We start from the raw sequence: 18,782 nt of genomic DNA, 5'->3' as shown, positions 1-18,782 counted from the left end.
AAAAAATAAAAGTTGACTTGGTAGTGTTTGACTATTATCGCAGATTGATGCACTGGAAGTTTACTTGGACCAAGTCTTTGCCCTAGTGACCGAAAATTCTATTGAAATTGATTATTTTATTGAGACACCAAGGGATTTTTGTGCACGGCTGTAAGCCACTCCCTCCCTTCCTCCGTCGGGTTGTTGACCTGCAGTTCTATGTTGCTACCACAAGAGGCAGTGTTTTTTTTGTGCATGGTAGCGACACACCAATTGTTCCATGCCTTGACATGCATTTTACTAAAGACATCCCGTCAAACAATGGGCATGTCAGTCCCATCTGACCCAGTTGTTCAACATTAGGAAGTAAGCACCTTTATTTTTCAAAATACAAATATAAATGACAGCCAATTAAATATTTACAAGACAAAGACCAAACATGAAAAGCAGAAGACTAAATTAGTTTCAAAACAGATTTCTAAAATTAGTCAAAAGTACTCGTAAAAATGTATCAATTATATGCCGTTTTAACTGGTATAGCAAAACATCATATTGAAAAGAACATTTAAATATTTTTTGAAATTTCTTTGTAATTTTTTAAAATTTTTTGTTAATAGCACATTGTGATTTTTTTAAGTCGTGAAATACAGAAAATGACTTGAGTTAAATACACTGAAAAAGCAACAGGCCTCATGTTACTGTACAAGCAAAGCTGCCGGTATAAAAAAAGGAGGGGAAAAAAAACAACCCTCCTTTCTTGTATACTTGAGTGCAAACACTGACCACACTCTAAAATCCAAAGTCTTCATCAGAGTCAGAGTCCATGTTGTAGGTCACTGGTTTCTTGGCACGGGAGGTCTTGGCTCTTGGTGGAGGAGCCACAGATTCCTCGTCCAGAACCTCGGAGCCGTCATCCCATCTCTTGGTTTTCTGTAAGAAGATTATCGTGATCAAACAAGACTCGTTCTAAAAGCAAACAGGCGGATATGAATAGGAGTCGACCTCAGACGCAAACCTCTGCGCCGTGCGGTCTTCCTCACTGACCTTGCAAGCAGTCGACTTCTTGGCCTTGAGGCGGGACATGAGGTCATCAGAGCCGCTGTCGGATTCGTCGCTGTCCTTCTTGCGCTTGCTGCCAGGCTTCTCCTTGGCCGCCTGGGGCTTGGCGGCGGGGGCGTTGGCCTCGGAGTCACTGCTGTCAAACGCGGAGACCTTCTTGGCGGCGGTTTTGGGCGCAGGCTTGGGCTTGGACAGAGCGTCCAGGATGGACGGCTGCTTGGCGTCTGAGGTGGGAGGGAAGGGGGGGTTGAGAGGGAAGGGGGGGGGGGGGGGGGTTTGAGTTTCTTTGATTTATTCTAACTAAGAAACGAGTAGTCGAGAATGCCAAGGTTCATCTTTACAAGTCCAAGCTGGTTACTTTTATTCAAAATAGTTCGAGTTTGCAAAGCCGGGCTCTCAGAGAAAGGAAATCCACCAACAGCGATGATTATCCTCAGACACACCATTATAAACACTGTGGGCACAACCCATGCATATGCAAAACTCCACTAACCAATTATCAGTGAGTTGGCTAGTCTGAGGGTCAACAGCTGGTGGCTATGGGGGGGGGGGTGTGGCCAGGTGCTAATGAGAAGAAGTTGACAGTATGCCCAGAAATATGAGAAAGGGATGCCTATGCAACAAGATATAGATGTACTGTACTTGCTAACTGCTAGGAAGGCTAAAACGATCACAGCTGGTCCCCCTCACCCAGCTCAGCATTTAATTAATCTGCTCCATCAGGAAGGAGATACAGGAGTATTAGATGCAGAAGAATTGGCTTCAGGGACGGTAGTACCCATCCCCAAGCCATCCGGCCTCTGAACCTGCACTAAATCTACCTCAGGCGCGCCGGGCACCTGCTGCACTTTATATGTGTTGGTACCACTGAGGTTTGTTTGACGAGATGAGCGAACCTGACATTCCTATCAACTTATTGTTGACATGGCAAATCAATTACTGAATTGATACTCCAGATCTCTGGGAATATAACTACCTGCAAGCTTTCATTAAAATCACTCAAAAACATGCTGGTCTCTGGGATGTCTCAGACACAAAGTGTGTCGGTCACAGCTTTAAATGATAAGCGGGTAATAAACTGTTCTATACCTGCAGCCTTCTTCTTGGGTGCGGCAGGCTTCTTGGGGGCGGCTGATTTCTTGGGGGCAGCCTCTTTGGCCTTGGGGGCAGCTTCTTTGGCCTTGGGGGCAGCCTTGGGCTTGGCTGGAGGCTTGGACGCAACCACCTCATCATCAGATTGGGCTGCAACAACAGAGACCAGTTCAGCGGGAAGGTAGATGGTAGCTTACAAAGCTCAATCATACAGGTGCATCCCAAAAATTTGAATTGTGAATAAGTTAATTATTTCCCTTAATTTCATTTAAAAAGTTAAACTTTCATGTATTCTAGATCCATTAAACAAAGTGAAGTATTTCAAGCCTTTTTCGATTTAATCTTTATGATTATACAGCATGTTCATTTATACACTCAATACTTGGTGGGGGCTCCTTTTGCACAAATGGAGGCAAACAGCCTTGAAATATTTCACTACATGTGCCATGAATCTATAATATATGAAAGTTTCACTTTTTGAATTAAATTCCGGAAAATAATGAGCAATAAACAATATTCTACGTTTTTGAGATGCAATTGTTGTACTTTGACAAGCAACACAAATACTTACAGCTGGATTTGCTCTTGGCTCCCTTGGCGGTTGTGGTTCTGCTCTTCCCCACTGCTTTTCTGTAGGATAGAGAAAGCAAAGCATCATCTTTCACTCCTTAAAGGAAGCTTTATATTTCAGTAAATATTTCAGATCCGGACGGGTGACTCACGTGGGTTCAGGGGCTTTGCGGGGAGGGGCCGGAGAGTCCGCGTCACTATCAACAGCCGCGCTGGAGTCCAGGACAAAACTGTCGTCGTCGATGATGGCCGCCGCCTTCTTCTTGGGAGCGCTGTCCTTCCCCCAGTCGTCAAAGTCCTCCTCACTGCTGGACATGCTGTACTTCACCGCGCCTTCAGGAGCGGAGCGAGAAACAGTACTGGCTGCATTACAACTGTAGGCATGCATGAACAAATACTAACTCAATAAAAATGATTCTTTTACACAGAATCAGCGCACAGACAGCCCATCAGCTAAACGCAGTAAACACAATTAGTAGCATCCGGCAATTGTTAAACATGAATGTTTTCTTTTGCAGTGAAGAGCTCATCCGGTATACATTAACAATGGGTCAGAGACCGTCATGGGAATGGTCTTGAGTCAGCCCACTCAGTAATCAAGCCATCTCTGATCCAAGACCAGCATAATCAGGTGAGGACGTTCGAGAAGTGATTAGGTTAGCTATTGCCAGTGTGTTTGGGTTTCATATTAAAAGTAGCGCATGTGCATTGTGGTTTTGAGGGGTAATTAGTTGTCGAGTTTCATTTTGAGGGATAGGTCGTTTTGACTACAGTCCTCCTGTCAGTGAAAAATACTTTGTAGTAATTTGTAATTGTAGTAGCTGACAACTCACTTGTCGCCTTTTAGACTAGCTTTGAAACGAGTACAAATATATTCCTTTTGTTGTAAACTATGAGAGGTCTACTTGTTTGACCAACAGACATGACAACTGGACAGGCCCAGTTACAAGTTCAAGCCCAGGTTCTGCTTGGTCGTCTTTTTACCTAAAAAGGTGGCCGTTCTATTCTGGAACCACCAGAAAACACTATCAGAGCTCTTCTTTGACTGAGAAGATTTTGCAGTAAAGGAGAGAAAGGAGTCGCCCTCTTTCAACGTGGAACCCCGTCTCAAGTCAACTATTGAACTGGTAAAAGCATTAGTTAATGCTTCTTGTCAATAGGGTCCTGTATTACAAAGACTGTCTTAAATGTTTAGTATCTAAACGGTCATCTGTTAATACACGATTTTCATGTACTAAAAGGTATATACTAGTTTGCATATGACGAGATTCAATGTTTGTTTTTTTCCGCAGGAAGGTATAGATGTAATCAACTAAACTGGTGTTGTGATATGAGGCGTTGAGATGGTGCGCGTCATACCTTTGGTTTTGCGTTCCGCCTTCTCCCTGGGGGCCACGTCAGCCATGTCCTCAGTCTCCATGGCGCTGCTCTCCGATACAGAGTCCTCCTCAGACCAGGGGTTCTTCTTGGCCGCCTTCTCCATGGGCTTGAACTGCAGGGTGGTCTGCTTGCCCGTCTTTGACGCTGAGGTAATATAGGTTGTATATACCGCTGGTTATTTTCACTTTGCCTTAAATCGATTCATAAAGAACTGTCAAAACAAGGTCATTATACAGGGGGTTTGGTCATCTGTTTATGGTTTTACTATCTGATGACAAACGGTAGATATTGTGAGTGAGCCAGCAGTCAGTGTCCCACCCAAATCCTGACGTGGTCAAACCACAGACTTCACCTTTCTCCTTGGCCGGTGCCTTGGTCTTCTTGACCAGTCGTCCTGCCAGGCCCATCTCCTCCTCGTCGTCCTCTCCTCCCTCCTCCCCAAACTCCATCTTCATCACCACTCCCTCCTGGAAATAAAACATATATAAGGTGACAACGTCTTTTCATACATCACATTCCTGTATATCCTTTTTAAAAACACAAAACATGGAGGGACCTCAGATTCAGGGACCTGAAACGGCCTCGACCGCACTGGACTAAAAGCGTTCTAGGACACACGAACCTTGACCTTGCCCCTCTTGCTGTCGACCTTCGTGACGCCAGCCTTCCGGTTGGCCTCGGCCATCATGGCGCCGGTGATGCGCGGGATGACTCGCCGTCCCTGCGGCGTGGGCATGGTCTCCTGCTTCACCTTCACGGCCTTGCCCCTGCCGGCTTTGCCCTTGACTGCGGGCATGGTGGCGCTCTCCTTCTCCTTCTCCTCCACGCGCTGAGGACGGCCATGACGCAGAAAATGCGTGAGGAAAGTCGGAGAGTTGAATGAATGCATCAGCGTTCATTTTGACAGCAAATTTTGATTTAGTTTTAGTCAGTCTTTTGATTAAAATGCTATTTCGTTCTAGTCATCTTTAAGTTATCTGAAGTTTTCGTTTTAGTCTAGTTTCAGTTGACTAAATGCCATTAAGATGTTAGTCGACTAAATCTACAGTAGATTTAGTCGACTCAAGTCAAATGGGCTTAGTTAAAGTGTAATGCATTATTTGACCATTTCTCTAGAATTTCCAAACTCATACTCCTGGAGGAAACATCTATAGACTGATGGACAAAGCTACTGAATTACATTTCTATGCGCTCTCCTTGCCTGTGTTCAAGGTTTTTCAGTGTGAGCCACAACTTTCATGGAAATCTCAGCTGATTGGATCTCTTCCCAAATCGTCCCTCCCTAACATTTTTGTCTACTTTACTTTACTTTTAAATGTCAATAGATTTCATCATAGTTTTTGTCATCATAAATTTGTTTTTATTTAGTTATTGTTGCATGACATGAAATACATGCCGGACGGGACCGGTATACATGCTGGATGGGACCGGTATACATGCTGGTAGTCGTGTTACCTCCAGCTCCTCGGTGAAGGCTGTGAGGTCCTCCCTCCACAGGTCAGCTGGGTTCTTCCGCTTCAAGGTGTTCAGTTCAGTCATCTGCAGGACAACAGTGGAGAATAGAGATGTAACGCCGTGAAAACGATTACGTGACCAAAACGATCAAGGTTATAGGTATTAGTATTATAAAATGAAAATTGTTCAAAAACTACTGATACAGACACGGAAATCTTTTCACCAAGTTTCGTATTGAAAACCACAAATTAAACTTTTATCGCGATAAATTGGATTGAACTTCATCGCGGTTTATCATCATACCGGTTATCGCTACATCCCTAGTTGAGAATAAGACGATACTCAAACAAATCGGACGTGGCATACCAACAGAGACCCCAATCAAACACTAGTAGAGGACACGCCGGTGTCGATGGCACGCGGCAACATGGCAGGTCACCAGACTGAACCCCCAGGACCCCAGCTAAGACAGGAAGGAGGGGGGACAGACCTTGTTGTCCCTCTGTTTGCAAAGCTCCTCCTTCTTCTCCTTGGTGAGGAACCACATGGGCATGCTCAGTAGGTAGTTGTAGTCCGGCCCGCTGGCGTCTTCCTCCTCCTCCTCCCCCTCCTCCCTGTCGACGGCCTCCTCCTCAGCCTTCAGAGGAGAGAAAGAAAGGAGAGGTTTTACACAATCTGGAAAACAACGTCGACGCACGACCGAGTCCCGCTGCTAGAAAACGCCTGGACGCGGTCACTGACGCAGCTGAATCGGCCGTCTTTCGTAAACTTGGACTGAATCGTACGACAGCGTGTTGCATGAGCAGTAGCTGGTGGGGGGCGGAGCTTCTCCCACCTTCTCCTGCGCTTGTTTCCAGGCCTTGACGGGGTCCGAGTCATAGCCCATCTCCTGCAGCATGCGGATCAGCTCCTTCTTCGGCTTGTTTTCTGAAGAGAGGGAGGCGTTAGGTAGGCATGCCCTGAGGAGCGAATTAAGCCATTTTATCGGGGCGGCGCTCACCGATGACCAGCGAGCCCTGGATCTTCTCCAGGATGAAGCGGGCCTGGTTGGTGAGCCTGGCGCTCTCCGCCCCCAGCATGCCCACCAGCCAGTCCTTCCGCAGGACGTAGTACTTCATCCGCAGCTCGAAGAAGTCCTTCAGGATGTCCTGCACCGTTTCGTACTTCTTCAGACTGCCCACGTGGTCAAACAGCACCTGCGGGAGGGCGAGGGGCGGAGAAATTAGGGAGTTTCATGTTTCGGTCTGAAATACTACTGAGGTGAAAACGGTAATGACCGTTACTTGTGTGTTTTGCCACTTATGACTGTGTCCCGGGTCAAACAACTGCTGATTTAAACAGCTTATTATTTCTCAAAATAAGCTTTCAAAAAGTTATTCCTTATAGACGAATATGAAAGATATCACTTTAACAACGCTGAAGAAAAAGACTTGGGCGTGTTCATGGGATGGGCAGGTGTGTTACCATGGATTTGCAGGTGAGGGGGTTCTGCAGCTTGAAGACCTTGTGCAGGCCGGCGGCCTCGGCCTCGATCAGCCTCTCCTCGGTCATCTTGACCACGAAGCGGACCGTCGTGTCCGTGTGGTACTCCTTGTAGTCCGTGATCAGGGCGGGGACCTTCTCGGTGCCGTTCAGCATGGCCTCCAGAACGTTCTCCTTGTAGGTCTGCGTGGGGGACAAACGGGGACGGACTGAGGACTAGACCAACGGAGTGTATTCTGGACGCGGCGCGCTCTGCGGAGTAGCAGCTGTGGAGACCGGCGTCCTACCCACCTGCGTCCAGGTCTTGACGGGCAGCTCGGAGATCTCGATGGTGGTGGAGTCGAGGATGGCCACCTCGCCGTTGTTCAGGTGATGGTTGATCACCAGCTGGTCGAGGGTGCCCTTGAAGCCCTTGTAGTTGGGAAGCTATAAAAAGAAAATGAGAGCGTAACAGTTGATCGAGAGAATCACCCGACCAGGAGTTCTAGAACTCTGGGCCCTGATTCCAGACCGATCCCTAGAAAGGTTAGAAATAAGTTTCTTTTTTCATTAGTTTTTATTTTTATATCGTTTTAACTTTTTGTTTTCAATTTCAGTTTTAATTCGTTTTCATAGCTGGATAAAAAAATTGATAAATTTCATATCCACCCAAAACACTAGACTAAAACTAAGGACGTTCTCTATAATTTGTTTATTTTAGTTAATTTTGTAAACACACACAATACCGTTTTAGTTAGTTAACGTTTTTCTTTTAAATTTTTTTTTTTAATTCCTAGATTTTATTTTTATTTCAGTTAACTAAAAAGATTTTTCATGTTTTTTTTGTTAGTTTTGGTGAACTATAACAGGCCTGGGCTGAGTTTCCCAGAGGCATCGTAGCGCTACGTTCATCGTAGCGCTATGATGAACGGCATAGCTTACGATGAACGTAGCGATGCTACGATGCCTCTGGGAAACTCAGCCCTGATCCGTAGAGCCCGTCGGGGTCTCTCGCCCGGTCCGCTCACCATGGGCAGAGGCTCCTCCCCCCCCAGCATGCGCTGCAGGTTGTTGACGATCTCCCGGACGTCGTAGTTGAGGATGCGGCTGGCCCAGCCGGTGCCGATGCCGTCGGCGCCGTTCACCAGCACGGTGGGGAGGATGGGGATGTACCACTCGGGCTCCACGCGCTGGTTGTCGTCGTAGTTGTACTTCAGCAGGTTGTCGTCCACGGCGGGGAAGAGCAAGCGGGCCAATGGGCTGTGAGGGGCGGAGGAGGGAGGGAGAGAGAGAGAGACATTCCGTTTATTCTTCCAAAACCATTCATTCATGTTTATAAGTCTGGTCATAAAGACTATCTGTAGATCAACATGGCAAGAGTAATTTTCTACGCAACATCAGCAGATCAGGGTGTGTGTGTGTGTGTGTGTGTGAGCGTCCTGCTGACCCGAGCATGGTAAAGATGCATCGAGGGCTGTGTGTGTGTGTGTGTGTGTGTGTGTGTGTGAGCGTCCTGCTGACCTGAGCATGGTGAAGATGTATCGAGGGCTGTGTGTGTGTGTGTGTGTGAGAGCGTCCTGCTGACCTGAGCATGGTGAAGATGTATCGAGAGCTGTGTGTGTGTGTGTGTGTGTGTGCGCGCGTGTGTGAGCGTCCTGCTGACCTGAGCATGGTGAAGATGTATCGAGGGCTGTGTGTGTGTGTGTGTGTGCGCGTCTGAGCGTCCTGCTGACCTGAGCATGGTGAAGATGTATCGAGGGCTGTGTGTGTGTGTGTGTGTGTGTGTGTGTGAGCGTCCTGCTGACCCGAGCATGGTAAAGATGCATCGAGGGCTGTGTGTGTGTGTGTGTGTGTGTGTGTGAGAGAGAGAGAGCGTCCTGCTGACCTGAGCATGGTGAAGATGTATCGAGGGCTGTGTGTGTGTGTGTGTGTGTGTGAGCGTCCTGCTGACCTGAGCATGGTGAAGATGTATCGAGGGCTGTGTGTGTGTGTGTGTGTGTGTGTGTGTGTGTGCGCGCGCGTGAGCGTCCTGCTGACCTGAGCATGGTGAAGATGTATCGAGGGCTGTGTGTGTGTGTGTGTGTGTGCTGACCTGAGCATGGTGAAGATGTAGAGGGCTGTGTGTGTGTGTGTGTGCTGACCTGAGCATGGTGAAGATGTATCGAGGGCTGTGTGTGTGTGTGTGCGTGTGTGTGTGTACCTCAGCATGGTGAAGATGTATCGAGGGCTGTGTGTGTGTGTGTGTGTGTATGTGTGTGTGTATGTGTGTGTGTGTGTGTGTGTGCTGACCTGAGCATGGTGAAGATGTATCGAGGGCTGGCCGAGTCCTTGCCTCCGTGTAGTCGGGTCCCAAACTGGCCCAGCGGCTGCAGGAGGTTCAGGTTGTTGCTGCCCACAAAGTTCTGGGCCAGACCGACGATGGTCATCATCAGAGAGATCTGCAGGCCGACGCAGCGGGTTGGAGATCAACTTTTTTATTATTTAGGTGTGTACTGGTAAATGGACTGCACTTATAAAGCGCTTTTCCACCTTAGCGGAACTTTACAATGGCCTCTCATTCACACACTCACACACCAATGGCGGTAGCTGCCATGCAAGGCGCTAACCTGCTCATTGGGAGCAATTTGGGGTTAGGTGTCTTGCTCAAGGACACTTCGACATGTGGACAGTCGGAGCTGGGATTCGAACCACTGACCCTTCTATAACTGAACGACCCTCTCTACCAACTTTTTTTTTAAAGATGCCTTTAGTTCAGAAATTTTAAGAATTCACATTTTTCTTGTGACAACCCTAACCCATGTGCCAATGTTGTTCTGAAGTGAGTCTAGTCTAATCTAGGGCATACGGGTGCATCTCAGAAAATTTGAATATTGTGAAAAAGTCCATTATTTATTATTATAATTTTTGAATTAAATAACGGAAAATAATGAGCTTTCCCAAATATTGTATTTTTCTGAGAAGCACCTGTGTGCTGTAGCCGTCACCATCTCCTCTCGTCCCATTGGCCCCAGGCTCACCTCTCCATGGTGATAGGCTGACATCTCCGCCACTGAACCCGCCAGCTGGGCCACCTTCACCTCACGCTTGTCGTTCCTCTTGAAGCAGGCGAACAGAACCTTCCTCTGGCCTGGCTTGAGGCCTGACACACACACAGACGCGCACACACACACACTTTCAGTACTTGCTAATCTATAACACAATCACTGATCACTCAATTTTAAATAAACACTTCTGGTACTAGCTTGTGAAAGGGGCGTCACCTTCTAATGTTTGTCTTGAAGAATAAAAGTAGTTTTGTTTCGGGGAGAAGAACTTTTAAGAGCCTGTCCTACTCACCATCGACGAGGCAGGGGATGGACCTCTCGTTGTCAGAGTTGGAGAACAGCACCAGTTCTTTGTTGACAAACTCGTTGTAGGAGAGCGACTTGGTTGCCTGACCGTACAGATACTCCTAAACAAACAGGAAGAGGTCAAGTGACTACGAGGAAGGGACAGGAAGAGGACGTGGTATAAGTGAAGATACGAGGGTACGAACGAGGGACACGAGGGCGAGATGAGAAAGTTAAAGGGTGAGAGACCCAGCGAGAGAGAGAAACCGAGAGAGGACCTACGGAGGTCATCTGTGGGTCGTACCTCGGGCAAGTTATGCTCCCGGCGCTGGCGTCTGTTGACCATGAAGTTGGTCAGCCACTCCTTGCGCTCCTCAATCTTCTTCTTGCTAAAGGCCTGGGGGGTGGAGGGGGGGGGGGTAATTGAGAGTCCAGTACAGAGGAAAATCTACTGCTAACAGGCGTGGAGATGTCCCAGAGAGCCAGGAAATTATTAGTGTTTAGTGTCATTTAATTCCTAAACGGCGCCGTGAATGGCCGTCGTACCAGGGTGATAGCCTCGTCGTCGGCAGGCCCGGCGTACTTGAACGGGATGCGATGTCGCTGCATGTCACAGAAGTACTCCTTCGCCTCCTTCGACGTGCTGGTACCCAAACCTGGAGGGACACGAGCGGAAGGCACGGGCACATTGAGTCCATACACCCTCGCGGTAACATTCTGACAACCTTTGAGAAGACCAGACGTGTAGGCCAGGTATGAAGTGGCTGCTTACTTGTTCAGCTTCACTACCACACAGGGGTTCGAGACAAACCTTTGTAGTACTTGACTTTCCAAGATTTGAAGTTGGACTGTTTGTCCTTCCACTCGTTGAACTCTGGGATGCTGTAGAAGGACAGTTCTTCCTTCTTGTGAGTGGCCTGGGAGGGAGGGAGGGAGTCGAGTATTAAAGCAGGAAGTATTTTATGGACATCACATTATAGTAATTTAGCTGACGCGTTTGTCCAAAGCGACATCAGTGTATTACCATTTGCCGGAATTCTCGAGAGCATCTCCTTTCTAAAACAAGTGAGTAAGAGCTTAATCTAGCGCTGAAGGCATTAGAGATCTGCTTTGTCCATTAAATTCAGGGGGTCACTTAATATTCGTAAATTGAACAGACAGGATTTATGCATCAAAACAATAAGTGTTTGTGACGTGTGCCACCGCTTGCCGATAGATGACACTGCCGTCTCATGGCAGAACGGGCTCCTGGAACGCCGTAGTACACCAAGGGAGGACTTGGCTACAGCATCCCAGAATGCTTTGCTGTCTACACTTAAAACCTGCTGCTGGATCTACTGAAATGGCAGTAGTCTAGGGGAGTTCGCCCGCTCCGGGGCCCCTCAAAGCCCGACCCAGACTGCAGCACCCACCTTGATGATGGGCGTGATGAACTCCTCCAGGAAGTTGTGGCGCAGCAGAGAAGGCCAGTTGTGGTGGATGAAGTTGATCAGCAGACCCTTGATGTGAGAGCCGTCCTGGTCCTATCCGCGTTCCAATCAAAAAGAAACAAAGATTTGACCATTTTTTCAAGTTTTTGTTTAGTTACGCGTGTCTAAAAGCTTTAAGACTAATTTAAAAATGATCTCAACCCCTAACTTCCGCTAGGCATGTCACTTTGACATGCAGTACAGCTGTCGGTTAAGAGTTCCATGCAGTAGAGGAGATGCAGTATACTGCCAAAACATAGATGTAGGTTTCTAGATGCGCGTCTCATGATCGAGGGGCCGCAGACCTGATCTGTCATGATCATGAGCCTGCCGTAGCGCAGGGACTTGAGGGACTCGGGGTCGTTGTAGTTCTTCTTGTACTGAAGCCCCAGGATCTTGATGATGCTGTTGATCTCGGCGTTCTCCATGATCTGAGGGGGGGCGGGCAGGAAGAGGCGCACGTTAGCCGCCGTTCGCCTCGTCTCAACCGAGGCCTCATGTTGCCGTTTGGTCAAATTAAGGATGAATGCACCTTTTCAAAAATGAGACTTTGGAACAATAAATGAGTACTTATACATTCAGGGCCAGTTTCTTGGACTAGTAGTCCAAGACTAAAGAGGCCCTTCAATGGAGAATCTCCATTGATGGGTTTTTGACTATGCTTAATCCTTTCGATACGACCACGTCACCGGCAACATTTAAAAAAAAATCTAACAAATATTTAATAATGTCAACAAAAAAAATCTAACAAATCTAAAAAATTCCTCACTCCAACACTTGCTGAAAGCTGATGACTGCGCTTTCTAGTATTATAGGGAAAATCCAATTAATATTCAAAATGTTGTCACTGTACTTTTAGGGTTAATCTGTGTCAGTAAAACCGGGCCTGATGCTGATGTTTCTATGCAGCAGGTGACATGTGCAGTATATACTGCCAGAGGGTCTGACCTGCTTGTGAGACGCCTCCCGGACGTTGAGCATCTTTCCCCTGAGGGGGAAGACTCCGTAGCGGTCTCGACCCACCACGCCAAGCCCTGACACAGCCAGGGTCTTGGCTGAGTCTCCCTCGGTCAGGATCAATGTGCAGCCTCCAGAGTTTTTACCACCTGGGGGGGAACATAAGCACAACAGCTGCTGTCATTTCACGGTTTAAAATACTTTTTTTTTGTGGAGGAAACTTAAGGTTATGATTCACTTTGCATCTCAGCCTAAGAGCTACATGTGTAAATGTCCAGAAAATGGGTATTGCTTTGGGTGGTAATTGGCATACCCTCTGGTTGACTTGAACCTTAAGTCAACCAGAGGGTGTGCCAATTAAGTTACGAGGATGTACGTTACGAGGACGTTGCGAAGACGCAAGTTACGAGGATGCAAAACAAAAAGGTTCGAGAAGAGGGAAATGTACCTGCGTCGTTGGCGTCATCCAGCTTGGGAACTCCCTTGATCTTGGTGTGTTTGACGGCAGAGCACTTCTTGTTGAGCTGGGTCTGAGCCTTGAACTTCACCCAGTTCATGATGCTCTCCACGATCCCGCAGCTGGTGGCCTGGGTGAAGAGAGGAGAGACGCACGTGTGCTCGAAAATTCAGACGGCCTATAACCTTCTAAGAGGGTGACGAGAGTGTAAAAAAGGGGTAAATGAAAAGAGTGGGTTTGTGAACAGGTGGTTCCCTCACCTTTTTGATGAACGCGTCGCTGAGGGAGCAGGTGGAACCGAAGCTCTTGTACTGCAGGGTCATGTTCTCTTTGGTCTGGGAATCAAAGGTGGGGTTCTCGATCAGGCAGTTCACAAACAGCCATATGTGGTTCTTCACCTGGAGAGAACGAGACAAAAAAACATGGTAAATACACAAAGTCACAACGTGTAAACAAGTATGTTTTGGAGTTATTGGAAAGTGTATGTGTCACTTTTGGGAGCTATAGGCTAGTTGACATAAGCCACTTCCAGTGAATGATGCTAAGCTAGGATAACGGTGTGGACCTCTATACTTTCTACTGACAGCACAGAAAAGAGAAGGGTATGCATCTTCTTTTCTTGACTCTGGAGGTAGATGGCAAATAAGCTAATTTCCCAAAATGTTGCCGTGTTCCTTTAACTTCTGGTGAGAAAACATGGCTTGCACTGTCTCGGAGAGAACGCTTTGGAGAGAATGGATTGGGGTTGAAACTGTCCACCATCTTGTACCTGGAAAGGCTTGACAACCACGCCAGCCTTGTTCTTCTTCTTCACCACCTCGATGAGCTTGGCCACAACCTGGTCCGCCACGTAGTCCGTGTGCCTTCCTCCCTGGGGGTCACACGACGGAAAGAATCATGAAAAACACCCGATATTTCTAATTTACGCTCAGAAATAGAAAGGAACCCAGGCGGACTGCTGGAAAGATCTGGAACGTGATCAAATTGAGGTTAAATCTCACAATATAGGCCCCTACAGAAGAGCCACGGGGGTTACCTTCGTGGTGGCGATGCTGTTGACGAAGCTGACTTGCTGGAAACCTTTCTCGCTCATGGTGAGACAGACCTCCCAGCGGTCGTTGACCACCTCATGGATCACGGAGAGTGGGGAGCCCTGCTCATCCACCTTGTCCTTCAGGTACAGGTCCACGTAGCTACGGAAACCAGTCACCTGGGCGAGGGCGAGAGAGAGGGAGAGAGAGAGAGAGAGAGAGAGAGAGAGAGATTTAGGGAAAATTATTATTAGGGAAAAAACCTCAAACCGGATAAAACTTGAAAAAGCAATATGGAAACTAACAATTCAGGGACCCTCCTCATCTTGATGAATAACACCTGATTGTGTGCATCTTGGTATGGAACTATTCACTTTATATTTGCACTTTATAAGGTATCTAGGTATAGAACTATTCACTTTATACAGATCAGATTGGTTCTAATACTGTATCTCTCTGTAGGTCAGGCAATAATTATGATTACTTGATTTTCGTTCTTTTAAGACTTTTAAGATAGTGTTTTTTTTATTGTTTATTGTGTTTTGTTTATTGTATGATCACTACAGATGGAAATTAGCATTTTGCTAAATCTGGTGCAACCATATTTTTGTTTCTTGAAAAAAACTCATGTCTGTGCATTGTCCTTTTTATACACAAAATAAACTTAACTACCTGATCAGTTATAAACAAACCGTTTCTCAGTGCACATTCCAGAATGTCTCCGATAAAGATAAAACAAGAAATCGCACACTCAGGTCTAGATGCAAATAAAGGTTTAGTGCACAACGTTCCGGCTGTAGCCTTTGTCACAGTCTAACGGTAAACATGTCTTTGTTTGTTTGTAAACATATCACTTACTGGGAGCCTTTGGCCATTGAGGAACACACGGACGCCCTTGCTGGCGCCAGCGATATCGTACGCCCGGCGGGTCATGAGGGCCACGGTGTCTTTGTCCAGGACCTCCATCTTGAACTTGGGTAAGTCCGGCTGGAACGTGATACAGGTGTAGTCGTCCCCATTGAAAGAGCCGAGCTTGCACTCCTCGGCCGAGCCCATGTTGTTCCGCCACGTCTGTAGGGGCAAGGGCATGTCAGAGGGCAGAGGTCAGGAATAAACAAGGTGACTACTAGGCATGGAATCAAATCTAATAACTTGCAGATCAGATCTAATGGACACAGTTTTGATCCAAACGTATGCATGCTGGGTTCATCTTGGTTGATCAGGAGAGAGAGGGAGAGAGAGAGAGAGAGAGAGAGAGAGAGAGAGAGAGAGAGAGAGAGAGAGAGAGAGAGAGAGAGAGAGAGAAGAGAGAGAGAGAGAGAGAAAGAGAGAGAGAGAAAGAGAGAAAGAGAGAAAGACAGACACAGACAGACAGACAGACAGACAGACAGACAGACAGACAGACAGACAGACAGACAGACAGACAGACAGAGAGAGACTCCCCACCTGCTTGAAGGTCTTTCCAGACTCCTTGCAGGAAGTCTCAACGGTGAACTTTTTGCTGAATATGTTGCAAAGCTTGGCGCCATATCCGTTACGACCACCTAAAGTTCAAATACGTGTTCAATATTAGTTTCCCAAATACCCCCAAAATCGGCAACCGCTGTCTCTTTAGTTTCTGCAGAGTAATTCGGCAGGGTAATAAAAAATAAAAAAAACGTCCCTAATTAGCCTTACCTGTGACCTTCTTCTGGTCATCATCATAGTTACTGGAGGTGAGGAGCTGCCCGAAGATGAGGGCGGGAACGTAGACCTTCTCTACCTTGTGCTCCACCACCGGGATGCCTTTCCCATTGTTCCAGATACTGATTGTGTTGTTCTCACTGGAAAACAGCAAACACAGATTGATATCTGAAGACTATGGCATCATCTGCTACAGAAATACCTGCCATGGTGCATAGTGTATAAGTCCGTACTGTTCGATGCCGAGGCACCGGAGCTTGCGCCGCCGACGTGAAGCGTCGAACGACGATGACCACATGATTGATGACGTCTGAAGCTCGGTGCTGCTTCAGACGTCATCGACGCATCGGAAAAGCTTTGAAAGTTTTAGCACAACTGCACCTTTGAAAGCATGTTATGACTTCTGCAAACCACTAGATGTCACTGTGCTCTCTGTTTTCAATGGCCAGGAGCTTGGTCTCTTTCTCCAGCACAGTCAGGAAGAAGCCCCAGAAGCTTTACAGGGCTTTGTCTGCCTATCTCTACTGATTTCCTTTTCTGCTGCCGCTAATGAAACCAGGGAAAAGATATGGCATCATGACAATACTCACGAGTCAATGGTGACCTTGATACAGGACATGGTCTTATCCCTTTGCTTGTTATCTGCAGCATTCACTATGGGAAGAAAAATGGCCACAATCTTGAAATAACAGTACACACATTGTCAATAAAGAATGAGTACATAAAATGCTAGTTAGGCTGGTTGTAATAAGTATTTTACTCACCGAGGATCTCGTCAAAGATCTTGTAGAGACCTGGCACAAAGGTTACATCTCGACAATTCAGTCCTTCATCTTCATCGAACACCCACATTTGCTGTGGGGGTAATGCAAGACATTAGTGATATTCTGAAGTGACATAACTAACTAGCTGATTACAGTCAGACCAGCCCTTGTTTTGTGTATTGATATGAAGTTATTAGTAACTAAATAGCTGATTACAGTCAGACCAGCCCTTGTTTTGTGTATTGATATGAAGTTATTAGTAACTAAATAGCTGATTACAGTCAGACCAGCCCTTGTTTTGTGTATTGATATGAAGTTATGAGTAACTTCATATCTTTTCCCTTCACCTCTCCACTGAAGAAGCAGTGGATGCAACTAAAAGACTGGACACCCAGGGTCATGTAGTCACCTGTGTGACCGGCTCCACCGAGCCGATGTAGGAGTCTGGCCGAAGCAGGATGTGCTCCAGCTGGGTCTTCTTCTGGTAGATCCTCTCCACTGACAAACGGCTGGGATCCTTCTTGGTCTTCGCCACCATCTTGTTCTCCAAATGGTCCTTTCAATGAGGAGGGGGCATAATAAATACATTATATTGAGTTTTCAATGAGGAGGGGGCATAATAAACACATTATATTCAGTTTTCAATGAGGAGGGGGCATAATAAATACATTATATTCAGTTTTCAATGAGGAGGGGGCATAATAAATACATGATATTCAGTTTTCAATGAGGAGGGGGCATAAGAAATACATGATATTCAGTTTTCAATGAGGAGGGGGCATAAGAAATACATGATATTCAGTTTTCAATGAGGAGGGGGCATAAGAAATACATGATATTCAGTTTTCAATGAGGAGGGGGCATAAGAAATACATGATATTCAGTTTTCAATGAGGGGGCATAAGAAATACATGATATTCAGTTTTCAGTCAGTTTTCGAACTGAAAAGTCAAGTTTTCGAATTAAAAGGTGAAAGACAAGTAAAAAAACTTGATATTAAAGACATTAAAGGTTTGAATTTGACGCCACAGTTATATTATCTAGCTAATGTTAGCTAGCACTAACTTAAATGTCGTGTTAGCCAAGTAGTGCAAGCTAACCCATGAACAAGTTAACGTTAACAATGACCTAACAAGCAAGCTAGAGGGAGTTCGTTAATTCGAGCACCAGTAACCTGTGATGGCAACATTAGAAAATGCATGCTTTGTGTTAGCTAGCTAACTTAGTGCTAGTGCCATCATAGTTAGTGCTAGTGGATCTGCTTGATATCGCATGATAATTATTAGCTAGCGTGTGGTAAGTTTCGTTTCGCTGTCTGCTAGTATGTTATGCTCTTACCTTCAATGGTTTGGCCATGTTTGTGCTATATTTTTCCTGACAAAACCCTGTATCTTCGAAAGCTAAGTAAGTTACACTGGACTGCAACCTCTCTGTTTCGGCGTCCGAGTGTTCCTCCTTTGAAACTTCAAAATCTGGAGGTTTTTTATCCCGCCAACCAGACCAACCAATCAGAGAGGGATAGACGTAAAGTTGACCAATGGAGTCTTTATAAACCCAATTGTCCCGCCCATGTCTCTGAAATAACAAATCAGCAACGCACAAATTACAAGTCCCACCCACTTGGCATCCCGCCTGCTGTCGCCCTCCCCTCATCCGGCTGCAGCTGGACTGTTCTCCCTCCATCTGATCCAACCCGCCTCGAAAAACACAAAAACGAGATTTGAGATTATTCATATTTTCCTTTTAATAGAGATAACAGGTTATCGGTAAGAGGCGCTTCAAGGAGGAGTTGTTTTCCTCCCTCAGACGATGAACAAAGAGGAGAGGAATACCGGTAAGACTGAATGTCAGTCTGCCCAGGAGATGGAGCCCGAGGCTTTAGAGGGAGGTGTCTCTGTGCACACAGATGCATGGTTCTAGGCCCCGTAGGGGTGGTCATGGTATCATGTCCCAGAGGATGTGTTTGCCCCATGGATGTATTAGGTTTGCGGTTTGTCCTGCTATGCATGATGTGCATTACAAGTTGCATTACTTCTTGACAACTCTGTAATGCATCGTCTGCTATGGGTTTAAGTGCAGGATGGTATTAAAAATGA

The 18,782-nt window shown here is 46.5% G+C and overlaps 1 protein-coding gene across 1 annotated transcript; it reads right to left on the bottom strand.

Annotated features, from left to right (window-relative positions):
- Nucleotides 1–768: 768 nt before the first annotated feature.
- Nucleotides 769–18,042, bottom strand: top2a (DNA topoisomerase II alpha; the record flags this gene model as incomplete). Its single annotated transcript, XM_084459858.1, has 35 exons — nucleotides 769–909; nucleotides 1,024–1,262; nucleotides 2,128–2,280; nucleotides 2,702–2,760; nucleotides 2,853–3,033; nucleotides 4,060–4,224; nucleotides 4,433–4,547; nucleotides 4,703–4,909; nucleotides 5,536–5,619; nucleotides 6,026–6,172; nucleotides 6,371–6,462; nucleotides 6,536–6,731; nucleotides 7,000–7,200; nucleotides 7,309–7,443; nucleotides 8,025–8,256; nucleotides 9,286–9,434; nucleotides 10,014–10,135; nucleotides 10,333–10,447; nucleotides 10,630–10,722; nucleotides 10,872–10,981; nucleotides 11,137–11,242; nucleotides 11,738–11,848; nucleotides 12,100–12,225; nucleotides 12,743–12,900; nucleotides 13,200–13,338; nucleotides 13,469–13,606; nucleotides 13,978–14,079; nucleotides 14,245–14,418; nucleotides 15,098–15,310; nucleotides 15,686–15,783; nucleotides 15,917–16,062; nucleotides 16,513–16,576; nucleotides 16,687–16,777; nucleotides 17,096–17,242; nucleotides 18,025–18,042. The coding sequence occupies 35 exons, from the start codon at nucleotides 18,040–18,042 to the stop codon at nucleotides 769–771; spliced, it is 4,767 nt and encodes a 1,588-aa protein (XP_084315984.1).
- Nucleotides 18,043–18,782: the final 740 nt, after the last annotated feature.

This window comes from Borostomias antarcticus (genome assembly GCF_949987555.1).
Source record: "Borostomias antarcticus genome assembly, chromosome: 29".
Classification (NCBI taxonomy): Eukaryota; Metazoa; Chordata; class Actinopteri; order Stomiiformes; family Stomiidae; genus Borostomias; species Borostomias antarcticus.
This window is presented reverse-complemented; position numbering and strand designations above follow the sequence as displayed.